Source organism: Saccopteryx bilineata, chromosome 11, assembly GCF_036850765.1.
Source record: "Saccopteryx bilineata isolate mSacBil1 chromosome 11, mSacBil1_pri_phased_curated, whole genome shotgun sequence".
Taxonomy (NCBI): Eukaryota; Metazoa; Chordata; class Mammalia; order Chiroptera; family Emballonuridae; genus Saccopteryx; species Saccopteryx bilineata.
Genome location: NC_089500.1, coordinates 32,378,051 through 32,405,707, shown reverse-complemented (window position 1 = coordinate 32,405,707; position 27,657 = coordinate 32,378,051). Strand labels below are relative to the sequence as shown.

At 40.7% G+C, this 27,657-nt stretch overlaps 1 protein-coding gene across 1 annotated transcript; it reads right to left on the bottom strand.

The window, feature by feature from the left end:
* Positions 1-1,685: 1,685 nt before the first annotated feature.
* On the bottom strand, positions 1,686-27,202 carry SLC39A6 (solute carrier family 39 member 6). The gene is made up of 10 exons (XM_066247527.1): positions 27,065-27,202; positions 24,456-25,334; positions 22,833-23,016; positions 21,519-21,688; positions 20,052-20,270; positions 11,171-11,276; positions 8,373-8,750; positions 6,510-6,590; positions 3,946-4,136; positions 1,686-2,857 (listed from the first exon to the last, which is right to left on the bottom strand). Exons 2-10 carry the CDS (start codon positions 25,323-25,325, stop codon positions 2,705-2,707), a joined length of 2,352 nt encoding a protein of 783 aa, XP_066103624.1. The 5' UTR covers positions 25,326-25,334; positions 27,065-27,202; the 3' UTR covers positions 1,686-2,704.
* Between the last annotated feature and the right edge of the window lie 455 nt (positions 27,203-27,657).

Below are 27,657 nucleotides of genomic sequence, written 5' to 3'. Positions count from 1 at the left end.
TTATTTTTGAGAGAGACAGACAGGAAGGGATAAAGATGAGAAGCACCAATCTAGTTGCACCACTTTAGTTGTTCACTGATTGCTTCTCATACATGCGGGGGGGGGGGGGCTCAAGTTGAGTCAGTGACCCCTTGCTCAAGCCGGTGACTTTTGGGCTCAAGGCAGTGACCTTGGGATCACGTTGATGATACTACGATCAAGCTGGCAAACTAGAGTTTCAAACAAGGGCTCTCAGAGTCCCAGGTTGAAATTCTAGCCACTGTGCCACCACTAGTCAGGCTCAGAATGGTTTTATCAAGGTTACTCCGAATTCAATGAGCACAATGACCGTTCTTTTTTTCTAATCCCAAAAACTCACAGCAAACGATGCCTTGTTTCGGAAGAGGGGAGATTTTTGCTGTGATCATTTTAATAGACTATTTTTGAGTGAGCATTTATATTTTTCCAGAAAATTAACCCATAAAGTTTTCATATAGTCTGCTTTTATGATTTCTTAAATCTATCTCTATTTTTGCCTCCCTTTTCACTGAAGACACTTATTTGTACCATTTCTTTTTCTATCAGTCTCACCTATCCCCCACACCCCAAATCAGCTTTTGGTCATTTTAACCTGCATTTTCCTCTAATCTCCCTTCTCCCCCCACAGAGACATGGAAACTAACCATTCACTGATTTTCTACACTTCCACTAATAGGTTCACAAACTATTGTTCGTATCCATCCTGTTTTGTGGGTTGGTCCAGCACATCTTCCACCTTCAGAATCTCCAAGAAAAGAGCAGGTACAAGTCTGTGTTCCCAAACTCGAGGAACATTTCCACCTGTTCCAGAACTTCTTTACCTTGCACTGATCTAGCCGTGCCATTAGAATAGGCGTGTGGGCTTCGGCAGCGGAGCAATCACTCAGCCAGAGGAGATGCTGCACCTCATCCTTTTAGGTACTTCCAATCCAAAAATTCTCTGGTTACCATCCCCATCCCATCCCTTTTACTTGGTTTAGGGAGTAAAATGATGCTCCAGTTGTCTCTCAATAGGTCCTAGGAGGGGTACAGAGTCTTGACCAATTATTTCTGATTCCTAGAATTAGGGTATTAATGCTTCTTTAGCTTAAGGCTCTGGTTGTTTAAAAAAAAGGGGGGAGGATAGCGTGGAACAAACTAGACTAGTATTTTCTGAAATATGCTTTGTGATCAAGAATTTTAATTGGAATAAGACCACCCAATACAATATAAATGAATTGATAAGTATACTATAATCTGTACTGTATTGAGGTTTTATTTATTTATTTATTCATTCATTTTTTTAGAGGAGACAGAGAGAGAGAGAGAGATAAAGAGAGAGAGAGGGAGAAGGGGGACAGGAGCAGGAAGCATAAACTCCCATATGTGCCTTGACCAGGCAAGCCCGGGGTTTCGAAACAGCGACCTCGAATTCCAGGTCGACGCTTGATCCACTACACCACCACAGGTCAGGCAATCTGGACTGTATTGAAGAAAATCTGCTATCTCAAATTCACAGAAATGGAAAGGAGACTGGTGGTTACCAGGCTCTGTGGTGGGGGAAATAAGTCGTTTACTGGGTACAGTTTCAGTTCAGCAAGGTGAAAAGATTCTGGAAATCCATTGTACAGCAAAATGAATATACTTAAAAATGGTTAAGATGGTTAAAAAAAATCAGACATCTAATATCAGGCTGATACGGGGATTTTATTTGGTAGAAAAACATCTAGAGAATGCCACAGATGGCCCTAGCATGTCTAAAGTACTACATATAAACATAACAACTGCTCATGTCAACACTGAAGCACTGAACGATACCAAAGTACTTCTTGAATCCAGAAATCAAATTACACTCAGTACAGTTTTCCTGTCTTTACCTCAAAGTTCTAATACGCTGACATTTAGTAAACCAGATAACCATTCAATTTATAACTTTGGACAATACATAAACTTATTCATACTCATTTGGTGTGTCTCCACACAAATACTTTAAAATTCAAATTTCTTGGTCCAGCAATATAGTGCTTGAATTCATTAAATATATTTAGACATTTCCATTATACAAAGGTAAACATACAACTATATTAGTAAAAAGTGCTTACTGGTTTTATGGGAACATTAACACTCTGACAAAAATGTTTATAAATGTACTTTATACTTTACTAATATTGCCTTTTCAGTTTAAATCTAAATTTTCCTTCTATTTTATAACCACATTTTTGATATTTTTGTAAGAAATTTATGTCTTCTTAATCCTTACATATTTCCCCGTTAATTCTAAGCTTATATGCAGTACAAGCTTTATTGGTATCCTAGGCTTCATGCATATCCTTAGTCCTAAACCCCAGCAGTTCTCCAGAGCCAGAAATCCAGCATGGGAATTACTGTATTAAATTAGTTCTAGAAAAAAACCTTAAAGACATTTTTCCTGAAATATACAGAATATGTCATGCCAAATTTCTTGTTTATACAGTAAACTGGTAAAACTGGTAAATTGCACATATAGTTAATAGTCCCCAAATAGAATAATTTAAATATTAAAAAGTACTTTTACCACCATAACTGACCTTATAAGCGTAACAAATGGTAATATTCAATACAAAAAGCACAAAATCCACTAACCTTAAATGGGGCATATCACAGCATACCCTATGACCTATTCAAACTATAGACAGCAATTTAAGCTTCTCTACCATTTATATCCTAACTAGAAGTTTATACGAAACACAATTTTATGTTCAAATATGGAAATAAGCAACATAATTCCAAAACCCAGAAGCATTCCAGCGTTCTGTAAAAGGAAATATCCCCAGCGGCTGCATCCATGGTCACTAGCATCATTGTGCAGCATCTCAGGTACCTCAGAAAAGAAAAAAGGGAAGCAACCCTTAGGTTTCAAAACTACAGATTGGTTTTTATAAGCTTTTGCAGGACAGTATATTCATAATATATGAAGTTGGATATACTGAGTCAATTCCTTAAAACATGACTGCATACATACTGATTCTAGCTAATAATGTCACATATTGTTTCATAGCAGTTTTATTAACAATGATTATTTACAATTTGCTTAGCAGGTCAAATTTATACTGGTCCAGTTTGTTCCTGCTTCAGTTATAGCCAGTATCTGAAGTGAATATAACGCATGGCTTACCTGAGTTCAGATATATAGGAACCTTACACTATATAAAATTTTAGGCCCTAGCCAACTGGCTCAGTGGTAGAGCATTGGTCTGGCATATGGATGTCACAGGTTTGATTCTCAGTCAGGGCACACAGAAAAAGTGACCATCTGCTTTTCCACCTGCCTCCTCCTCCTGCAGCCATGGCTTGATTGGTTGCGGCACATTGGCCCCAGGCGCTGAGGATGGCTCCATGGAGCCTCCACCTCAGGTGCTAACAATAGCTCGGTTGCAAGCATCAGCCCCAGACAGGGGTTGCTGGGTGGATCTGGCTGGGGAGCATGTGGGAATCTGTCACTATCTTTTCTCCTCTCACTTGGAAAAGAAGAAAAAAAACGCAAAAAAATTTTAGCAGTAAGATTGGTGGGATTGTTATGTGTACTTTGATGAAGTGTGACTCCTTTTTCCATTAATAAGGAACTTTAAGGATTCTTAGTAGACACAGCATACCAACAATATGTGGTTCATGCTAGGCTCCTATAAATCTATATACAATTCAAAGTATGACTGCTGAGATTTTACTCTCAAAAAGACTTATCAGCAAGGGTAAATATTTCTATGTATCTTCACACATATTAGGCAGGATAAGAATATGCTTGTGATCAACAACCAAAGATAAACTCTAAAGGAACTATATTTTATAGGCTACCTTGTTGAGTATAGAATGACTTCGTTTCACTATTGCCTTAAAAAAAAAAAAGGTTCCAATAAACATTTTTTCTATTTTATTGTTAGCCAATACTAAAATTTGACCTTAAAAACTTACCATATCAACCAGAGCAACATACATGAATAAGCCAGCAGTAAGTGCAAATATCCACATAGAAACATTTTCAGCATAATGACCAATGAAAATTCCTGTTGCCATTCCAAGATATGCCAGCATGGCTGACAAAGCATTATAAAGAACAGCTTGCTTAACCGTCATGCCAGCCTTTAGTAAAACAGCAAAGTCACCTTAACAGAAAACAAAAAAAGGAGACAAAGTAATTGAAAGATCATTTTTAAAACACATACAACCAAGAGATTGCACAGATTTAAGAAATTCTCCACCTAATTGATGGTGGTGCAGTGTAAGAGCACTGACCTGGGGCGCTGAGGTCCCAGGTTTGAAACCCCAATGTCGCTGGTTTAAGTGTGGGTTTGCCAGTTTGAGTATGAAGTCATCAGCTTAAGTGTATGATCATCAACATGAATCCAAGGATTCTGGCTTGAGCCCAATGCCACTGTCTTAAGCAAGGGGTCATTGGCTAGGCTGGAGCCCCCCCACCCCAATCAAGGCACATATGAGAAACAATAAACATGATCCCAAAGTCACCACTGAGCCCAAAGGTCGCTGGCTTGAGCAAGCGGTCACTGGCTCAGCTTGAGGTCAAGGCATGTATGAGAAGCAATCCATGCACAACTAAAACGATGCAATTACAAGTTTATGCTTCTCATTTCTCTCCGTTCCCATGTATCTCTAAAAAAAAATCTCCAATTTTTTAAGAGGAATAAAAGCAACAGTGTAAATCACTCTATTAACTTTATAAACTAAGATTGTTTTTTTGGGTGCAGATAGAGAGAGAGAGAGAGAGAGAGAGAAGGATAGACCAGACAGGAAGGGGGGGAGATGAGAAGCATCAAAAGCATCAATTCTTCGTTGTGGTTCCTTAGTTGTTCATTGACTGATTTCTCATATGTGCCTTGGAGGGGGGGGGGGGCTTGCATAGACCAAGTGATCCCTTGCTCAAGCCAGCAACCTTGGGCTCAAGCTGGTGAGTCTTGCTCAAACCAGATGAGCCCGCACTCAAGCTGGCGACCTCAGGGTCTCGAACCTGGGTCCTCCACATCCCAGTCTGACGCTCTATCCACTGCACCACCGCCTGGTCAGGCTAAACTAAAATATTTTATTCAAAGTTTTTCTTTTTTTAAAAAAAAGATGTACTGATTTTTTGTGGTGAGGGGATGAGAAGTAGTTGCTTTTCACTCTAGCTGTTCACTGTTGCTTATTGTATGTGCCTTGACCAGGTAAGCCCAGGTTTTTTGTTTTTGTTTTTTTTTTAATTTATTTTATTTTATTTATTCATTTTTAGAGAGGAGAGAGAGACAGAGAGAGAGAAGGGGGTAGGAGCTGGAAGCATCAACTCTCACATGTGCCTTGACCAGGCAAGCCCAGGGTTTCGAACCGGCGACCTCAGCATTTCCAGGTCGACGCTTTATCCACTGCGCCACCACAGGTCAGGCCCCAGGTTTTTTATTATTTTTATTTTGAGAGAGAGAAAGTGGGGGGAGAAGTGGGAAGCATCAACCCGTAGTAGTTGCTTCCTGAATGTGCCTTGACTGGGTAAGCCCAGGGTTTCAAACTGGTGACCTCAGCATTCCAGGTTGATGCTTTATCCACTGTAACACCACAGGTCAGGCCAAAGTTTTTCTTAAGGCTCCCACTTTGTTAATGGGTGATAAATACCATAAACTTACTATTAAAAGGAGAAAATGAGTCAAATTAAGATGGGACTAGTTAAGGCTTCAAAGAGGATCCAGAACAGAGAACATAAACCAGTCACTGATTATATGCACTAAGCAGGCAGATGAGAAGCCTTCTGAATGGCAGAACACATGCCAAGGAACAAAAGTGCAAACAGTGTCACTGGCGTGTGCAAACATGTATCCATAAGAAAAAAAAAAACAAGGACATGAACTGGGATCCAGAACAACTCTGGGAAGGTTTTTTTTCTTCAGCTCCAATGACATTCTCTTTTTTAATGTAAGATGATTCATTTGATTCCTGTGGTCTGATTCATATCACATGTATGAAGATAATGACCACTGAGGTCAGCAGCAGGCTGGCATGAGAGAATATTTAATAGGAGCTGAGAATGAGAAAGGGGCGTAGGTATGTCTTTGGCAACCTTACACAGGAAATAGTGTAATTGTACTTATAATGTCAGAATTGTGGCTAGAAACAAACTTATATTCACTAAGAAAATTAAGTTAGCTAGATTAGCAGACTTATGAGAAGGCATAAAAGTTATGAGGGAGCTTGATGGAACTATCATTAGCAAAAGCTCTAGCCCTGGCCGAGTGGGTCGGCGGGAGAGCATCGTCCCAGGGCACCTAGGGTGTGGACTCCATCCCCAGGACACATGAGAAGCAACCAATGAGTACACAACTAAATGGAAAGACTAAGTGGAAGAGTAAGTTGATGCTTCTTTCTCTATCACTCCTGTCCCTCTTTCCCCCCCCTTCAAAATAATGGAAAAAAAAAAAAAAAACCCACAACAAAACAAAATCTAGTGACACTTGGTCAATTCAGCCATCTGAAAAATACTATTTGTATGGTTCTCTTACCTAATTCATGAGGCAACTCGTGACAAAACACAGCAACAGAAGTACTTAAACCACTTGATAAGCCCTCAGTGAAAGCAGCACCTGTGTAAAAATCAATCAGAAAAAGACTAAATTATTTTGTAGGTGTGTTTTCAAAAATCTTACCAGAATACAGAATGAGGTAAAAGAAATAAACTACATTCTGGTTGTGAATAAACAGAACTTTGCCAACTGCATTCTGTATCTCAGATTATATTCAATTATATTTAAATTTCCCAATGGAGCACAAGGTAGTATGATTAAGAAGGGAAGGTTTTATTATGCCTTAACAGTGATTAGATGATCCTACACAAACCTGAGAAGTAACTGATACTGCATAAAACACTTAAAAATGTAAAAGAAACTTATTTAAAATGTTTAGGGAAAAAACTCAGCAGTTAAAAATACAAATTGGCCCTGGCCGGTTGGCTCAGCGGTAGAGCGTCGGCCTAGCGTGCGGAGGACCTGGGTTCGATTCCCGGCCAGGGCACACAGGAGAGGCGCTCATTTGCTTCTCCACCCCTCCGCCGCGCTTTCCTCTCTGTCTCTCTCTTCCCCTCCCGCAGCCAAGGCTCCATTGGAGCAAAGATGGCCCGGGCGCTGGGGATGGCTCTGTGGCCTCTGCCTCAGGCGCTGAAGTGGCTCTGGTCGCAACATGGCGACGCCCAGGATGGGCAGAGCGTCGCCCCTGGTAGGTGTGCCGGGTGGATCCCGGTCGGGCGCGTGCAGGAGTCTGTCTGACTGTCTCTCCCTGTTTCCAGCTTCAGAAAAATGAAAAAAAAAAAAAAAAAAAAAGAATACAAATTGTTGCCTGACCAGGCGGTGGAGCAGTGGATAGAGCATCAGACTAAGATGCAGAGGACCCAGGTTCGAGACCCCGAGGTCGCCAGCTTGAGCGCAGGTTCATCTGGTTTGAGCAAGGTTCACCAGCTTGAGCCCAAGGTCGCTGGCTCGAGCAAGGGGTTACTCAGTCTGCTGAAGGCCCGCGGTCAAGGCACATATGAGAAAGCAATCAATGAACAACTAAGGAGCCACAAAAAAGAATCGATGTTTCTCATCTCTCTCCCTTCCTGTCTGTCTGTGTGTCTGTCCCTATCTGTCCCTCTCTCTGTCTCTGCCACAAAAAAAAAGAAAAAAAGAATACAAATTGTTTCATTGGCCTTCAAGGAATTCACTACTAATCAGACTTGTTTACATTCATTCTTTCACTGTCTCATAAAAAGATTTGATGACAAATAGCTTCCCTCCTGTTAAAAGCTAATATTTTATACAACTTGAATCTTCTCCTCTGTTGCTTATGCTGTGTGTGGCACACAGCAGTGGAAGAGCTCTGAGCTCCCCAGGAGCAGAGGCTGGGCTCCTCTCAGCTGTGGCACAAAACAGGGCTGTCTCCTTGGGCAAGAGGTTTACCTTGCCAGGCCTCAACTGCCCCTCCCTGTAATTATTTCTATGGTTCCTTTCAACACTAAGTTACTGAAATTTGGAAGTATGCTATTATCTCTTAATTGTGGTATAGCAAAAACCCTATAGTTCTTTGGATAGAGACTGGAAACTGAACTTATAGAATATACGATTTCTTTATAGCATGAGAGAAAAAATGATATTCCTTTACCTGAACAGTGTTTATATCACAGATAAGAGAATTTAAATGTATAGGGAAAAACACACATGCTCCAAACACACTGAGACCTTGCAAATTAAAACAACTTTTGGTAGTTATAATTTAGGCAGTTATAATGGCTAGACACAGTTCCTTTCACTTTACCGAGAATTTCATTGTCGAAGTAGCCAAAGAAACAACATTTTGACAATCAACCAATAAGGAGCAAATATGTAGAGGTATACCAATAGCTAAGCCATCGCTGAAATTGTGCAGGCCATCGCCCATTATCACCATCCACGCCAATGTGGCGATGCCGGCGTCTTTCAGTTCCTCCCGAGAGTAGCGCTGACTGTGACTATGGGGGTGGTGGTTTTGGTGGTGGTGGTGATGGAGGATGTGATGGTAGTCGTGATGGTGGTGAATGAGATCGTCTGACTGGCCCAGAGTATCATGGAAATGTGAATGGCATTTATTCTTGCACCCTCTGGGTACGTATTCATTATAGACTTCTTGTGGATGAGCATGAGCTATCATGACCTCTTCTTCTTCCAAGATTGCTGGCTGTTGAGAATCGAAGTGGGAGGGCTCTTGTGAGTCTGTTTGTAAATAGCCTTCAGGTCCTAGGCATAAACAAAAAGATCAATACAGTCAGAAGGCTTTGTTAATGTGCTTAGACATATTTCAAACATTCTCATTAACCATTAAAGTAAAAAAAAATCTTAAAGTGGACCCTGATCTGTAGTGGCGCAGAGGATAAAGCCTCGACCTGGAACGCTGAGGCTGCTGGTTCAAAACCCTGGGCTTCCCTGGTCAAGGCACATATGGGAAGCAACTACTATGAGTTGATGCTTCCTGCTTGTCATCCCACCTCACCCCATCTCTCTCTAAAATCATTAAATAAAATCTTAAAAAAAAAAAAAGTGGAGCAACTCTCTCACATATGCCTGGAGTATACATTATTAGAGTATTAGTGGTGAAAAATATTAATAGGTTTTAATGAATTTTAGAAATTAAATGGTCTAATATATTAAGAACGAATTTTAAACAGTAACTTTCAATAACTAACCTCCCCAGATCCTCCCTTAATTTCTTCCACCCCCTTACATTTTAAAAGATGAGTGTTATATCCTGATTATAAAAGCACATACTTATTTTAGAAATACTTAAGAAAAATACTTAAATTGGAAATTAAAAAAAAACATAATTCTGTTGTCTGACTTTCTCCTTTTTGAAGGCAAAATTCAAGGGAAAACAGAATAATATGAAATACCATCACCACCAAGATCCATTTATTATCTATTTGTACAGAGAGAAGTAAATTGCAACAATAAGGTTTTGTTTTTCCTTTGTCCTGTACACTGGTATTGCTTTTCCTGGAAGCAGTCTGGACACGGGGGTCCCTTTGTAAAGCAGGTATTTCCTCTCATTGTTACATATTTCACTGGAGTCCATTAAAAAGGTTTGAGAGAATAGGTTGCATGAAAAGGAGCAAAAACATTTCACTTTCTCTTTAGAGAAAGACAGTATGCCGGAAAACAAAGAGCAGACAAAGAAACAGGCAGCAACAAATCAAGTTTTCTCCTTTCCTTGGTCAACAACTGTCTACTGACCACCAGCCCTGGGCCCGGCACCCTGCTAGGCACTGCTGGTAGGATGGAACGACAATGTCTGCTTTGAGGAAACTTATGTTCTCGTGGGAAGAAAGCTGGTTAACAGGGAACTACAGGTATAAATAAGGTAATTTAAAGCACTGCAAAGCATGAGAAGAAAATAGGTAAGGGTAACAGGATAGAGAGTGAGAAGAAAACTTTGTATGTGGGTGATCAAGGAAGACCTCTGAGGAGGAGATATCTGAGTTGAGACCTAAACAATAGCAGAAGGAATTTATGTTAAGATCTGGGTGAAGAGGCTTCCAAGAAGAAACACTGAACAGTGAATGCAAAGCTCTCAGAAAAACCTGGTATGCTCACAGGGTCAAAGGGCCAGCAGCTGGACAAAGGAACAATGAAGGAGAGCCGTGGGAGGGGTAGGGTCTTGAAAGTCAATGTGAGTCTGGTTTAAAATTTTACTCTTAACTGACCAGTCCAACAAGAAATGCAAAGCTAACAGTCAAATTACAGGAAAAAGAGTAACTTTGCACTGAAAAAACATGATAATTAACACTTCCCATATAGGACAAAGAGCATCGTGTCAGGTGACATATCATGTGACTGAAAGGGATACCAGTTTGTGGTATTGCCCCCAAAATTGATCAAGCTTTACATGTAAAAAAATATTAGACTCAACATCTGACCTAGATTGTACTCCAAATTAGTGGTTTTCATCAACCCTTTTATACTTGGGGACTGGTGAAAATAAGAGAATTATTTTGGGGATCACTAAGGCAGAACTTAGACTAAGATCACTGGGTCTATAATCTTCATGTAACATCAGGGTGGTTAACGCTTTCGTGGACTGGCACAAAATTTCTGGCGGACCAGTCCACGGACCAGCACTGTTCTAGATCGTTTTTTTTTCTTTTGAGGGAGGGGGGCGTATAAAGGAATTAAAAACAATTAGGAAAACATGAGTAAGGTCTATAGACTAAATAATGGTATTGTATCAGTAGTAATTTCCTGATTTCCATAACCAAATTGTGGTTATGTAAGAGAATGCTCTTTTTTTTTCTTAGGGAACAAATGCTGAAGTATGTAAGGGTAAAGAAACACCACATCTGTAAATTACTCTCAACTGGTTTACAGAAAAATGTGTATGTACGTGTACAAAGAAAGAGAGAATGATAGAGGCAAAAAAACTGGGGAATACAGGAAAGGGCCCTAAGAATTCTTTGTATTATTCTTGAAATTTTTCTTTAAGTCTGAAATTACCTCAAAATAAAAAAATTATTTAAAAATTATAAATATACACAGAAACAACCTCCTCACTGACAATTAAAAGAAAAAAATATGAGTTAGAAAAAAGGGGGACATGGTCTCATGTCTTCCATCCAGTCCAAGCAGAGCAATGAGCCCCTCCAGCCTTCAGATTCACAAGGACTTACGGTCATCTGTGTCTACTTTCTCCTCATTCGTTGAAAGTTGAGATTCATATTTGGACAACTGCTTCTTAATCTCCACATCATCATCATTTTCAGGTTTTTTCTGATTCTAAAATAGCAAGGAAAGCAATACTTTAAAATAGTTGACTTGCTTATGCACAGGGCTTTAAATAAACACTTAAGCAAAAGATATAGAAAAAGACTGCAGAGTAACAGACCTCCAATGGAATAAAAGCCTGTATTTTATTTTAACCTAGCAGTGTGTGCCAGGTGTAGTAAGTGTTCAAAAGGTTAAGGTCAGTGCCGGTAATATGAAATACAGAAAAACTACATTCATCTTTCTGAATGTGCCCTAGATCACCTACTCTAAGTGAGGCTTGAAATAAGCAGCATAGCCTGACCTCTGGTGGCGCAGTGGATAAAGCGTCGACCTGGGAACATTGAGGTTGCCGGTTCAAAACCCTGCACTTGTCTGGTCAAGGCATATATGGGAGTTGATGCTTCCTGCTCCTCCCCCCTTTCTCTCTCTCTCTCTCTTTCTCTCTCTCTCTTCTTCTCCCTCCTTCCTCTCTAAAATGAATAAATAAAAATAAAAAAATTCTTAAAAAAAAAAAAAAAAAAAAAAAAAAAAAAAAAAAAAGAAATAAGCAGCATAGCAGTCCCCGGGGAGCTTGTTAGATTTGCACAATCCAGGCCACACCCAGACTTAATGAATCTAACTAGATCCCCAGGTGATTCATGTACACATTAAAATTGAGCTTTGCCTCAGGTTATCAATTTAGAACAAGCTAGAGGCATTTTCTTGAGACATTTAATGATCTGTTAACCAATCGCTGGGTTTTCTCTAGATCTCCATTGTACGCTGAAAACCCATGCTTCCCATACATTTTCCAGTCTAAAACTACACTGTGACACTGTTATGTATTTGTTATTACAACTAAAATACTTTTCCTATAATAAAACACCATTAACAAGTTTTCTCTTTTTAAACAAATCTCTATTAGTTAGCCTTAAATTTATAATTAGGCTTTTTAACCACAATACTTGAGATATTGTTCCTATTTCTGAGGCCAAGCATAAAGGTCACTGTTTGAACAATGCTGCCTGTGTATTATCTACTGACATAGAAATAATATTCAAAATATTAAAAACATGTAGTACCTTTGAATATGACTACCATACCTAAGATTGCATTCTAGTTCTAAAAATGTAATAAAATAGCTATATACTCTTAGGTTTGTGGACAAAAATGGGGCTCTATAATAAATCTGAAGAGTGCAGTGACTGAGAGTAACCTCACAGCATGATCTGATCAGGCCATACATTTCTAAATGGGCAGGTCCTTGTGGGTGCTCCTACCTCCAGCCTCTAACTTCCCTGGTAAAAGGTTATCTTAGCTTTAAGCAAACCTTGTCCATTGTTTTTGTGTATCTACATTCACACACATTTAAAATGCCTCTTTCTCAGACTCCTTGGAATGGAACTGGAACCACCCTCAAGAGAGCACACAATCTTGTTAATGATCCTGTAATCTAATCAGAGATCTCCCGGCCCTGCTTTATCTCACTTCATGTAAGCTTCAGTATGTTCCCTCCTTAATTTCACATGCGTCAGAGGCAGTAAACCGGCATTCTGGAAAGCATTTTTCTCAGTCTGTTGCTATACTGTTTCCAGGCATGTCCTGTTTGTCTCAGATAAATTCTAATAAACTAAAAAATTTTCTACAGCTTTGGATGGTCTTATGTCAACAGCTTTTAAGAATTTTTAAAGGCAAGTACACAAACAAATCATTATACCTATCCCTAATGTGTCTCAGAGAATGTATTTAAATACTTGTGAATATAAACAAATTCAGGGAATTTTAAATCACTTTACTTGATGCTTGTAGATTTTAATAAATTTCTTTATTCCTTTAGTACTATGGACCTATAATGTTCCCTATGCTAAATGCTGGCAATATATTGTAAAACAAGATACATAAGGTCTCTGTTCTCATGCAGCTTATCCCCAACAGAGAGGGAGGCTTTATACAGATAATGATTACACAGTTCTCTGATTGCAACTTTCGATACATTTCCAAAGAAAAAACACAGAGTGCTATGAGAGTGTATAACAACAAGACCATAAAAAGTGCTAGGACAGCACTTATATATCAAGTCCTAAAGATGAGGAGGGTTTCCTGGGGAAGGGAAAGGGAGGTAGTACTCTAGGCAGGGAGAAGAGCATGTAGGAGGGCCAGGAAGGGGCCGCCCGTCTTGACTAGAAAGGAAGACATTGTGGTTAGGGCCTCCTAGGTCAGAAGCGGGGTGGCTAGAGATAAGGCTGGGGAGCTGGAGGCCAGACAATGCACGACTGTTCAGAGTTGTGGCTTTGTCTTAAAACCAATCAGAAATCACTAACAAAAGGATTTTTAGTGGAGTCTATTTCATCAGATTTTCATTTAAACAAATCACTCTGCCTAAATTAGAAGACAAAATAACGTAGACAAGTCAGTTAGGAGGCAACTACTGCCACCCAGGTGGGAGATAAGGATAAGGTGGACTAGAACAGAAGAGGGAAAAAAGACACTAGATATATTTAATAAAACTAGGTTGAATATGAGGAGGTGGGAGATGTTACAGATGATTCACAGGCTCCCAGCATGAGCAATAACCTTGCTGGTAGAAAGAAAGTTTGATGTTGAGTTACTGTAAGAGTCTAACTATCTATAGCAAATATGAAATGTAATGCTAACTTGAATACAAAGATTTCAGACTGCCAGGATGGCAAGTAAACTAAAACTATGACATAAAGGAGTGCAGGATGGATGTCTTAAGGAAAATACTAGGTAAAATGTCCTGTTATGGGCCTCAAGAGCTTTCAACACTTACATTAAAATAAATAGTTCACTTTTTTCTTTTTGAGGAACCAAATGAGATTAAAAATGTTAAATAAGTAAAACTAAGATCTGGATGCCCTTGAAAAAAGATACTTAATGTATTCTAAAAAGGAAGAGAACAATGTTTGCAGAACTCCTATGGGACGTCTTTACCTAGAAATTATGCTTACTTGTTTGTTGTTTAGTGTTTTTTATACATTCAGCAACTATTTTTCAATCATCTCTTATGAGCCAGTAACTGTTCTAGGCATTGGAGATGTAACAGGAAACAGGCAAAGAGGTTCTGGCTCTTAAGAGCTTACTACATTCTAATAGAAACTATATTACTTTAGAAAAAAGATTATCTAACTTTGTCTACAATCAACAGTAATATAGTATGTACTATACTGTAATATTATTGCTGTGTTTAAAACACTGGTCATGACAAAAGATTGATTTTACAACTAATAGGTTACAACTAGAGTTTGAAATATAGTGTTCTGTATTAAATCTTAGAGAGTCTATCATGTTAAAGATTAAAGACAGATTAAAGAAAAGTTATCTTTAAGTTAATTTAAAAACTAAATTGAGGCCCTGGCCGGTTGGCTCAGTGGTAGAGCGTCAGCCTGGCGTGCGGGGGACCCGGGTTCGATTCCCAGCCAGGGCACATAGGAGAAGCGCCCATTTGCTTCTCCACCCCCCCCCTCCTTCCTCTCTGTCTCTCTCCTCCCCTCCCGCAGCCAAGGCTCCATTGGAGCAAAAGATGGCCCGGGCGCTGGGGATGGCCCCTTGGCGTCTGCCCCAGGCGCTAGAGTGGCTCTGGTCAGCAGAGCGACGCCCCGGAGGGGCAGAGTGTTGCCCCTGGTGGGCGTGCCGGGTGGATCCCGGTCGGGCACATGCGGGAGTCTGTCTGTCTCTCCCCGTTTCCAGCTTCAGAAAAATACAAAAACAAAAACAAACAAACAAACAAAAAACTAAATTGAAATGATAATGTTCAATAAATTATGGCATTTTAAACAAAAAACGGTAAAACAAACCAACTAACCTCCACTCCCCTCCAAAAAAAATCCCCTAAAAATGATCTTTTGTTTTCTTAGGGTAAGAATAATTCTAGATGAGGTTAGGGGATGGTGAAAAAGGTAAAGGGATTAAGAAGTACAAATTGGGCCTGACCAAGCAGTGGCGCAGTAGATAGAGTGTCGGCCTGGAATGCGGAGGACCCAGGTTCGAGACCCCGAGGTCGCCAGCTTGAGTGTGGGCTCATCTGGTTTGAGCAAAGCTCACCAGCTTGAACTCAAGGTCGCTGGCTCAAGCAAAGGGTTACTTGGTCTGCTGTAGCCCCACGGTCAAGGCACATATGAGAAAGCAATCAATGAACAACTAAGGTGTCACAATGAAAAACTGATGATTGATGCTTCTCATCTCTCTCTGTTCCTGTCTGTCTGTCCCTGTCTATCTCTCTCTCTGGTTCTCCCTCTGTCTCTGTAAAAAAAAAAAAAAAAAGGAAAAGAAAAAGAAGTACAAATTGGTAGTTACAAAATGGTCAATAAAATTGCAATAACTGTGTATGGTACAGGTGAGTACAAGAATTATTGGGAGATCACTTTGTAAATTATATAATTGACCACTATGCTGTACACCTGAAACTAATGTAAAATAATACTAAATGTCAATTATAATTAAAAAATTTTTTTATTTTTTTTATTTTTTCTTTTTTTGTATTTTTCTGAAGCTGGAAACGGGGAGAGACAGTCAGACAGACTCCCACATGCGCCCGGCCGGGATCCACCCGGCACACCCACCAGGGGCGATGCTCTGCCCACCAGGGGGCAATGCTCTGCCCCTCCGGGGCATCGCTCTGCCGTGACCAGAGCCACTCTAGTGCCTGGGGCAGAGGCCAAGGAGCCATCCCCAGCGCCCGGGCCATCTTTGCTCCAATGGAGCCTTGGCTGCGGGAGGGGAAGAGAGAGACAGAGAGGAAGGAGGGGGGGGGTGGAGAAGCAAATGGGCGCTTCTCCTATGTGCCCTGGCCGGGAATCGAACCCCGGTCCCCTGCACGCCAGGCCAACGCTCTACTGCTGAGCCAACCAGCCAGGGCCTATAATTAAAAAATTTAAAACAAAAATAAAAAGAGTGGCAGAAAGCCTGGGAAGATAACACAAAAAAGTAAAAGTAAATAATGACAGCATTAGAGAGTCCACAACAAAAGAAAATGTTTTTCTATTTTCCCCAAAATTTTCCAAAACTTTTCTAATGAGCATTATTTAATTTTGATCCTTTATTTTAAAAATAAATAAATAAATCCTTTTCAGAAAGCTGAGTGTGAAAGAATAATTCTAGAGAACATAATGGAGAAGGACATTTCCTCAAAGCAGTCCAAGCAAAGCAACTGGGGACAATAGGAACACAAATGACAAATGACTTTCTGGATTAATAATGAATAAATTGTCCTTTTTTTTTTTATTTAAAATTTTATTGATTTTAGAGAGAAAGGGGAGGGAGAGAAAGGATGGGGGATGGAGAAGGAATGGGAAGCACCAACTTGCTTTTCATATATGCCTGGACCAGGCGGCACAGAGTCTCGAACTAGCAACCTCAGCATTTCAGGCTGATGCTTTATCCACTGTACCACCATTGGTCAGGTTAATAAACTATTCTTTTTTTTTTTTCCCAGAGACAGAGAGAGAGGGATAGATAGGAACAGATAGACAGGAACGGAGAGAGATGAGAAGCATCAATCATCAGTTTTTCGTTGTGGCACTTTAGTTGTTTATAGATTGCTTTCTCATACGTGCCTTGACTGGGGGGCTACAGCAGACCGAGTAACCCCTTTTTCAAGCCAGCGACCTTGGGCTCAAGCTGGTGGCTTTGCTCAAACCAGATGAGCTCGTGCTCAAGCTGGCGACCTTGGAGCTCGAACCTGGATCCTCTGCATCCCAGTCCGATGCTCTATCTACTGCGCCACTGCCTGGTCAAGCAACTATTCTTATTCACTACTTTTTTCTAAATTTAGGTCCAGGAAAGAGAAGTTTTTTGTTTTGTTTTTGTTGTTTTTTTTTGTGGGAGAGTCAGAGAGAGGGACAGATAGGGACAGACAGGAAGGGAGAGAGATGAGAAAGATCAATTCTTCATTGCGGTTCCTTAGTTGTTCATTGATTGCTTTCTCATATGTGCCTTGACTGGGGGGCTACAGCAGACCGAGTGACACCTTGCTCAAGCCAGCAACCTTGGGTTCAAGCTGGTGAGCCTTGCTCAAACCAGATGAGCTCGTGTGCTCAAACTGGCAACCTCGGGGTCTCGGACTTAGGTCCTCCACATCCCAGTTTGATGCTCTATCCACTACGCCACCCCCTGGTGAGGCAAGAGAAGATTTAAGATACGCAATTTGAGCCTGAGCAGTGTGACACAATGGATAGAGTGCTGACCTGGGACAGTGAGGTACCAGGTTCAAAATGCCGAGGTTGCCAGCTTGAGTGCAGGATCATCATGACCTCAGGTAGCTGGCTTGAGCCAGGGATCAAGGCACTAGCTTAGCTTGAGTCCCCGGTCAAGGCACATATGAGAAGCAATCAATGAATAACTAAAGTGACACAACAACAAGTTGATTGATGCTTCTCATCTCTCTCCCTTCCTGTCTCTCTTTCTCTCTCAAAAAAACTGCAATTTTTAAAAAAACAACAAATACAAAAAAATCCAACCCCTTCAAAAGTATACAAATAAAACAACCAGAACAAAAACAAAAAACAAGAAACAAAAAAATGATTTACAATTTGAGAATTTAGTGAATATAAACGGAATAAGGGCAACTATTTACAGGACTGAGAAAAGGTCTGTCTATTCTCTGGTTCATACAAGCACTTGTTTCCCACAGTGACTGAGAATCAACTAAGCAAATTTTCAAATGTCTTCAAGCCAGTTACACTTGTTATTGTAACCACACAATTTAATTACTATGTGACGATGGTGAGAATTGTTATTTCTATGAAAAATGAAATTGAATGGGTTTAAAAGATTCAAACACAAGTTGCTTTTTTTAAAAAAAAGGGTATCAAATTATATAAAGTGACTACTGTATAAAATTTTAAAAATTTCTGAAATCTGGATTCAACACTCAAAATATCCTTACAAGTATGTAACCTCTGACTCAATTTTAGAGAATTAAAATGGAAAATTGTAGATGAAGCAGCATAGCTGTAGAAAAAAAAAAAATCATCGCCCTGGTTGGGTAGCTCAGTTGGTTAGAGCATCGTCCTATATGCCAAGGTTGTAGGTTCTATCCCAGGTTAGGGTACATAAAGAATCAACCAATGAGCCTGACCAGGTGGTGGCGCAATGGATAGAGCATTGGCCTGGGATGCTGAGGACCCAGGTTTGAAACACTGAGGTTGCCAGCTTGAACACGGGCTCATCCAACTCGAGCGCAGGCTCACCAGCTTGAGTGTGGGATCATATACATGACCCCATGGTCGCTGGCTTGAAGCCCAAGGTCGCTGGCTTGAGCAAGGGGTCACTCACTTTGCTGGAGCTCCCCAGTCAAGGCACATATGAGAAAGCAATCAGTGAACAACTAAGGTGCCACAACAAAGACTTGATGCTTCTCCTGCTTAAAAAAAGAAATCGACTAATGAATTTATAAGTGGAACAAATCAATGTTTCTTTCTCTTCCTCTTCTCTCTCTAAAATCAATCAATAAATAAAAATTAAAAAAAGAAAAAAATCAGAACTCCAATAATCCTGGTCAATACCAAATGACCAGAATGACAGTGTACAGATGTTTTAAGTTGAATTAAAATATCAAAGGTGTGTATGTGTCATTTTTACCGTTAGGATAGTCTTTTGACTGACTTGCCCAGTCACATCAGATAAAAGGCAGATAACCACATAATCATATAATCATAACTACCAACGAATATTAATGGGTGTATCCATAATACTTTTTTCTTAAACCATTTTATTGGGGTATGACTGACATATAAAAAGCTTTATATATTTAATGTATACTACTCAGTGACTTTGAGAATAAATATACACTTACGAAAACATTGCTATCATCAAGGCCATTATCATGATGGTTCTGATCTTTAAGGACCCACTTGTGTTTGGTCATTTGTATAAATATATATATATATTTTTTTTAAATAAAGTTTTTCTTTTCTTTTTTATTTTATTTTTTTAATTTTATTTATTCATTTTAGAAAAGAGAGAGAGCCCTGGCTGGTTGGCTCAGCGGTAGAGCGTCGGCCTAGCGTGCGGAGGACCCGGGTTCGATTCCCGGCCAGGGCACACAGGAGAAGCGGCCATTTGCTTCTCCACCCCTCCGCCGCACTTTCCTCTCTGTCTCTCTCTTCCCCTCCCGCAGCCAAGGCTCTATTGGAGCAAAGATGGCCCGGGCGCTGGGGATGGCTCTGTGGCCTCTGCCTCAGGCGCTAGAGTGGCTCTGGTCGCAACATGGCGACGCCCAGGATGGGCAGAGCATCGCCCCCTGGTGGGCAGAGCGTCGCCCCTGGTGGGCATGCCGGGTGGATCCCGGTCGGGCGCATGCGGGAGTCTGTCTGACTGTCTCTCCCTGTCTCCAGCTTCAGAAAAATGAAAAAAAAGAAAAAAAAAAAGAAAAAAAGAAAAGAGACAGAGAGAAGAGAGTGAGAGAAGGGGGGAGGAGCAGGAAGCATCAACTCCTATATGTGCCTTGACTAGGCAAGCCCAGGGTTTCGAACCGGCAACCTCAGCATTTCCAGGTCGACGCTTTATCCACTGCGCCACCACAGGTCAGGCCATTTGTATAAATATTAATCCTTGCCTTTCTCGCCCTCTCGTGAGTTTGAAGGGAATTCTGAGGATAGACAACTCCAGGGTTATAAAGATACAGAATAGCTCTCATTAATGCCTCTCAGAGCAAAAAGGATTTCAAGGATACTCAAGCCCCCTCAAACAAAGATCACTGAACCTAGACAAGTTCTGCTAACAGTCTAGTTAGAAAACTACTCTAAATGTCTGATGCATAGTAAGTACTCAGTATGCTTTTCTTACCTTTTTCTTCTTATCTTTAAATTGCTTGATCAATGTGAGTACATGTTCAACAAGAAACATGAAATACAAGCCTCCCAGAGCTGTTAGACCCTTCCATGTGGAATCAAAATAGGTACTTTTTTCTATGTTTTGAGAAGACAGATGACTGAATAGAGGCCCTCTCTTCATTTCCATTGCTGTTTCTTCATGGCTGTGACTATGATGGTGACTTGCATGAGACTAAAGGCAAAAAACATGTACTTTATAAATTTATTAGTTTTACACATGAGAAATACTGGCTAAGGTCAAATTTAAATAGTTCAGAATTAGAAAGTTAATGGGATACTTCGGAATGATAAGTTTAGGATATTAAAAATAAAATGACCAAAAAGCAGCCAGCTATCTAGAGTTTAATGAACATAATGTACTATGGCACTTAGCAGATTGGATCTGTTGAGTATAAAGATAGATAACATTACCCAATGATCCTCATAACACATAGGTAGTGGGTATTTTCAATGTTTGACAAGTTACAATGGCCACAAACAACAGGGAATGGCTAGATTTACCAGGCCTATAGTGCTTACTGCTCACACTCCTAACTGAACAGCTCATTCCACTGTCATAAGTACGTGTGCAAGAAACCCAATCTGTGCAGTGAACCTGGCAAGTCCCTGAGATACAGGCAGGGTACTGCCTCAGTGCCCTGCAGCTGAGTGCAGGAGCTGCTAATACTGCACGTTAGGAAATCGGTGTGGCATGCACACAGAGATGAGACTGGAGGTGGTGGTGATGTCATACATAGGGTATGCCCCTTGCACATACCACTTTTGTGCATCGGGTATTCCTGAACATCTGTCAGGGAGTTTGTCACAGCAAAATAGTTCTTTCACACTAGATAAAGCCTGGTGAAAAATAATCCAGAATACCTCCCTCCCCCCTTTACCTGCAAACCTCTAAAGGAAATTCAGAAAGTGAGATCCAAATATTTTCTGCCTGTGCATCCATCCCAAATATTTAATGGAGAAGTGAACTCACTTTACCAAACTTGCTTTATTTAGGAATTTACTTGTGCCACAAAGTGTAACTTTAAATACACACATAAACACAATTCTGAACAAAAACCCTTAAGTTTCTTGGATACACAGTCACATTTTTTTATTTCTGTGGCAATTATACTTACTAACATGCAAGCATATAACTCACACTGTTGCAGTGTGCTGCAGTACTAATATCTGAGTAGAATCCATCTCCTTTATTAACAGGGTTCCAAAGTGTTAAATTAGTCTGTATTTAGTTAATTCTCTTTAAAAAGCAAAAAAACCACACCTTTTGGTTACCAAATATATTTTAAAATCAACTCCTCTAAACCAAATTTCTAACCTTTATACATATCAATACAAAAAATTCTAGTACAAACCAAAAACAATATATATTCTCAATGCTGAATGATACAATATTCTATTAGGACAAAACTACCATACTTACATGTGGAAGAAGGTGTAAAAAAGCATCACCACTCAATGTCCCAACAGCCAATGCCACAAGGAAACTCAGGAGAAACTTGAAAAACACCCGATTCATGAGGGGCACTAAGATAACACCCAGTAAAGACAGGAAACTGATGATGGAAATGGCTATAAAGCCACCAACCCAGGCTGTCAAATAAAAAAGAGTGAAGGACAAAACATACAATTGATAAACTGTAAACAACTTGTAAAATAGTGTGGCAGTCTTAAAGAAATACAAACTCAGTGGAATAAGACTGTGGTAACAGAGCAATAACCAACAAATGGGCTCAAATGAACAATCTGACTGAACTCTCCAGAAAAACAGCATAAACCTAGTGGAATATCCTTCAGCTGGAGAGAAAGAAGGGAAAAAACTGATAAACGAGGATGAACTCTAGCTCATTTGGGAACAGAATTTTCAAACTCCTGTAACACCTAAAGTATAAGAGAGAAAAAAATTGGGGGGGGGGGAGTGGAGAAAGGGAAGAAAGGAAAGAAAGGAAAAATAAAAAAGAAAAGAAAGGAAGACAGAGAAAGAAAAGAAAGAGAACCAGCCAGTTAGCTCAGTCAGTAAGAGCATTGTCCTGAAACACCAAGGTCGTGGGATCAATCCTTGGTCGGGGAGCAATACAGGAAGCAACAAACAAATGCACAACTAAGTGGAACAACAAAATGAACGCTTCTGTTTCTCCCTCCCCAACCCGTGTCTCTCTCTCTCTCTCTCTCTCTCTCTCCCTCCCTCTTCCTCTGTCTCTCTAAAATCAATCAATAAAAAAGAAAATAAAGAAGAGGGGGGGGAAAGAAAAAGAAAAAAAGAGAAGGAAACAGGGAATTCAGTAATTTCCTCAGTAAAGAATGCAATTATTTCATTCTAGTTTTACGAGCACTGAAACTCTACACCATAGCAGAGTTTATCCTGAATTAGTCTCCTAAACAGCCGAGATTAACTTTGAACCTTCTTCCCAGTGTGACTATATATAAAAAGTCCAAATTTCAGATAACTTTGACATTTCCTGTGGGATGACCTCAGGCCAGTTACAACCTATGCTTTATTTTTATTTACTTTTTAAAAGATAAGGTTAACACAGGCAAATAACAAGCTAAGGTTTTTTGTTTGTTTTGTTTTTAAGAGTAAGGCTAACACACTTGTTTTCTTCACATTCAAGGCAGAGAACAATTGATATATCTGAAATAGTGCTGAAAAATGAATAGGTTTTTGTAAATGTAAAGAAACCTATAATATATATGTATCTATTGGAAATTATTTTTACATATAAAAATGCGATTTTACCTATTTGTAAAGAATAGGTCTTTGGAGGGATTTCAGCTTTCTTTTCACTTGTTGTATGAATGAGACACGATCTAGAATCAATTTGATTGATAATGGCTGGGCAGAGATAGTTGAACTCTGTTGCATTCAGCAAAACCTGGATGCCCATGCCATGAGATGTCAGCAGCTTTGATGCGTTGAAACACTAAAGAAAAAAAGCAGTGAAAATCATCAGAAGGCATTCCCACTAGAAAATCTGAAAATGTTGTTTGATGACACCACACCCTTTCTCCTTAGGGAAGCTACTTAATTTTTTTTTAAGTTAACACTAATTGAAATCAACTTTTGTTTTAGGTACTTTGGAACTTGCCTCAAACTACCTGGAGGTACCATGCCACAATAGTGTTATCTCATCTCTCTGCCTCCTATATCTTCACAGAAAGAGACACATCATTAGTCACCTAGGGGAAAGCCTCAAGTGAAATAAGCTTGAGGATAAATGAACATTCACAAGCCTGTTAACTCATTGTATAAACCTATTAAGGAAATGAGCTTTAATTTTGAGATGGGCTTCATTAGAGATTGAAACATGTTGTTTTAGTACCCCACGCCATTCTACCTGGCCTATACAAGCCCCAAACACGTCCCTCTTTCAGCAATGTTAGCTCAGTTATGACTACACGCCTAGCAAAATAATGCTCTATAAGAGAACATTAAAGTATGTATATTACTCTCGTGCAGGGTAGGGTTGGTAATAAAACAAACCTGTACCAGCAAGCAACTGTTTCAACAATTAGATGAGTAGTTTGAAGAAAATCTTCTGAGTAATCTAAGCTCCTTCTATTCCCCCAGAATTGGTGGTGGTAACTATTTCTCATTTTCTGTTTAGTTATTTTAAACTGCACCAATTCTTTCTTGGTTAACACTACTCAGAACAAACTTTATTACCAGTGTTGCTACGGGAATGACCATAAATAGGTTTATCCCAAAATTAATAGTCATATGACGGACTGAAAGAAGTACTTAAGTTTTGCTTACTAAACATGTAACAACTAATTCTTGTTTTTGACATTTTTCAGGCAGACAAACTGAGTCCAGTCTGGAAGTCTAATCTAGAAAAAAACATGAACTTCACTGCCCAGACATTCATTTGTCCATTGTGTTGTTCTTGGTAGCAGTTTCCATTTCAATCACTCCACAAGTCATTATGATCTCTTTGCAAGGAGGTATGGCTGTTCTTGAATTCTCCAGCCTCTTCAACCATACCTTTCCCTAAAACATGGATTCGAACTCCTACATTTTCAACCTCCTATCTTTAATTAATATTTTTCTTTAAAGACTTTTTCCAAAGATAACTTTGATATCTGCTTTCTATACTTATTTTAAATTCCATATTAGGAAACAGTTTTAGCAAGCAGCAGTATTCTTACTGGCCCCCTCTCCCCATTTATTATTATCTTTTTATCAGAAACGATTACAACACGGTAGGAACATTTTGGGCCAAGTGCCTTGCTGAAAATGGAAATTCTTTTTTTAATAACCTCGCCATGTTATTTTTACCTTCAACTCTTCTGACTAAAAATGAAATGGCAATGACAGGACAAGCAGGAATATTGAGTAAAATAAGATCAGCACTCATCTTACCTCCTGAGTATTTTCATTTGTATTTCTGGAATACATAAATTCTTTCCTGGGCTCACTCACAGATTCATTTGTTTTCCTCCTAGCTGGCCGGCTTCCCCGGCTCTTTTCTGTAATACTGGGTGCAGTGGAACTGCTTATATCTTTGGGGAGAAGTTTTCCAGGTTTTGGAGTTTCTATTGTCTCTAGAAAGTGAGTCCCTTCAGAGACAGCATTATACACAGTTGAGGTCACTTCACTAGCACCAACACCATCCTTGATTAAAACACTCCTTCTACTATTGGCATGCTCTGATCGGCGAGATCCTTTCCCCTGGTTGTTCTTAGGCTCTTTACCAGAATTATCAAACTCATGTTCTGGGCAAAGAGGTTTCCGATTATTTTTACCGGAGGTAGCATGATTATGATGAGAGCGGTGATCATGGTCGGAGTGGTGATCATGGCCGGAGTGGTGATCATGGTCGGAGTGGTGATCATGGTCGGAGTGGTGATCATGGTCCGAGTGATGATCATGGTCGGAGTGGTGATCATGGTCAGAATGGTGATCATGGTCGGAGTGGTGATCATGGTCAGAGTGATGCTCGTGGTCATGGTGTATATGAACTCTTTTAATTTTATCTATGCCTATATTCTGAAGCAATTTTCTGAACCCTTCAACTGACAAGGAATTATTTTCTCCATAGCGATGGAAAAGCTGCTGTAGATGATGTCGCCGTGTGATAACTGCCAGGTGAACATTAATGCCAGATTCCCAGTTTGGAATAATTTTCTCAGTGGTCTGAGGGAAGGCAGTTGCTGGTTCTAGTTCACGAAGGGGATTTGTGCCTGACAGAGTGAAGGTCAGGATGAAGATTACAGATAAACTCCTTGCCATTGTACCTTCCTAGAAAAAACATAAAAAAGAAATTTTGCCTTCACTTCTGAAATAATTTGAATTAAGAAATTTCATGCGGAACATTGATGTCTAATCAAATCAATGTTTACAGAGCATCATTTAGTGTGACTAGTGCAGTGTTAGGTGCTGTGAAAATATGGAAAAAAGAGTCCTCACTCTTACCCTTTCCATTACCAAATCACGCAAAACAACTGGAGAACTGCAGTGTTAAGAGACTCTGTAATTATCACTATAAAAGCAATCCAGACACTTGGAGAGATCCTTGTGGCCACAGCCATATTGGCAACTTCTTATTGTGTTGAGAACAATGATTTAAAACAAAGGAAACTACCTCTACCATCATCATCATTTCATAAAACAATTATTTTAACATCAAAAGAAGTAGATATGGCAACCTAAGAATAATTCACATTTAAAACTCTTCTTAAACTATACACAAATCAATTTTAGTCTTCTTTCCCCCAATACCTCTCTTCAAAGTCACCCAATTTTTGCCAGTTTCAGTGTATGTCTGAGGACATTTTCTATGTATACTCAAGCAGATGTGAACTTAAACCACAGAAACAGGGCTTTTCCTACTCAAAAATGATATCTCTGCATGTCAATACATATAGATTAATTTCATGCTTTTGAATGACTGCATAATAAGGGCTCCTTAGGTAAATTAAAATTCATTAAAAAAACTATATTATGTTGCTATAAATCAGTGAAAATTTTTATCATAGACCAACATTCACCCGGACAATGATGTCTGGATTTAGGAATTGAGACTTGAAAAGCAGAATTCGTCTGACCTGTGGTGGCGCAGTGGATAAAGCATCCACTTGGAATGCTAAGGTCACCAGTTCAAAACCCTGGACTTGCCCGGTCCAGGCAAATACAGGAAGCAATTACTATGAGTTGATGCTTCCTGCCCCCCTTTTCTCTCTCTCTCCCTCCTCTATCTAAAAGTCAATAAATAAATTTTTAAAAAAGAGAAAAGAAAAGCAGAATTCAGTTAATGGGAGGGAGATATAGTCCAGATAGGTGGATAGACGGGTAACTCAAGATTCAAACGTCCAGTCGTCACGGAGCTCACCAGTCTTCAGCGAAACAAAGAAGCCGGGTTTTACAGTATGAGAGAGCAAGGGCATGGGGCAATCTACCTCTACCACTTTCAGGTGTTCTTCCTTGCACCAGGAAAAGCTGGCAATACCTATTCACAGGGTGACTGAGGAAACTACATGAAAAGTGCTCCAAACAATGTCAGCAGTGTTGCACAGACAGGAGCAGTGAATATGGAAATATGTAAGGACCATAGGGCCAGACTCCTAAAAGAACAGTCTTCGGGACCTGAAGTTATAATGGGCAAACGAGAGCCAAATCAATCACAGGAGAGGCACGGGGCGGGATGGGTTGGGACAAGCACAGACGGTACGCTCAGGGGCAGCTCCGTGCCTTTCTCCAGGGAGGATGCTTAAGGCGATCGCGGACCCGCAAAAAGCCTAAGGAAAGGGTCTGGAGAAAGAGACAAGTAGAGAAAAAGGGGGCACACCACAGCTTCTAAGGGCTTTTTATTTTTTAAATACGACCGTACCTTTGAATACGAAAGTCATCCGTTGGACCCCGAAGTCATCTGTGCATCCCAAACTGAGAAGTCCGGCCTCTACAGCCCGGGGGATTCCCCTTTCTGCAGCCCCCCCCCCCCCCCACCTCCCGCCCGGACCTGCGGGACTCACCTCTTCGCGGCCTCGCAGTCCCACTGCCCGGCCCCGCGCGCAGGTTCAGTTCCCCGCAGGCGGTCCGGAGGGTTCAGAACCGGCCCGTGCTTCTCTCTCTCTCTCGAAACCTCTACAGGGTACGGAGAAACGGCGATCTCATCGGCCCGAGTGCCCCTGGGTCCGGGTACCGCCGGAGAGCCGCCAGGATTAGGCGCTTCACGCGCCCGCGCCTCTCCGGAGCAGGACAATTACTAATTAGAGCGGCGCGCAGCGCGCGGCCGGGAAACACCGCCTCCACCGGCCCGGACTGCGGGACATGCGCAGTGCGGCTCAGATCCCCGTCCCCGGCCAGCGAATCCGCCAGCCTGGCCACGTGTTCGCCAGCGCCGCGAGGCTCGCAGGGCTGGGAGCGGGCAAAGGCGCGGTCTGAGCGAACTGTGAGCGTCCAGACCGATTGGGAACCCTTTCTTGGGGAGCCTGTCTTCGAACCCCTCCGCGGATTTGCGCCACTGAAGCCCGAGACACGCTTGCCAAGGCTCCAGCCTGGGCTAACCCCTTTAGCTGCTGGGAGCCCCGACTTGAGGGGCAGCAGGAGGTTCCTGACGCTACCC

Bases quoted from the DNA above. Each gene is read 5' to 3' on its own strand.
- SLC39A6 (XM_066247527.1), bottom strand. From the start codon at position 25,325: ATGGCAAGGAGTTTATCTGTAATCTTCATCCTGACCTTCACTCTGTCA. The intron at 11,277-20,051 runs GTAAGAAAAGCA...TTGCTATTTTAG, and splicing joins TTAAAGATAAGAAGAAAAAG to AATCAGAAAAAACCTGAAAA. The intron at 4,137-6,509 runs GTAAGAGAACCA...TTTTCTGTTAAG, and splicing joins CGAGTTGCCTCATGAATTAG to GTGACTTTGCTGTTTTACTA.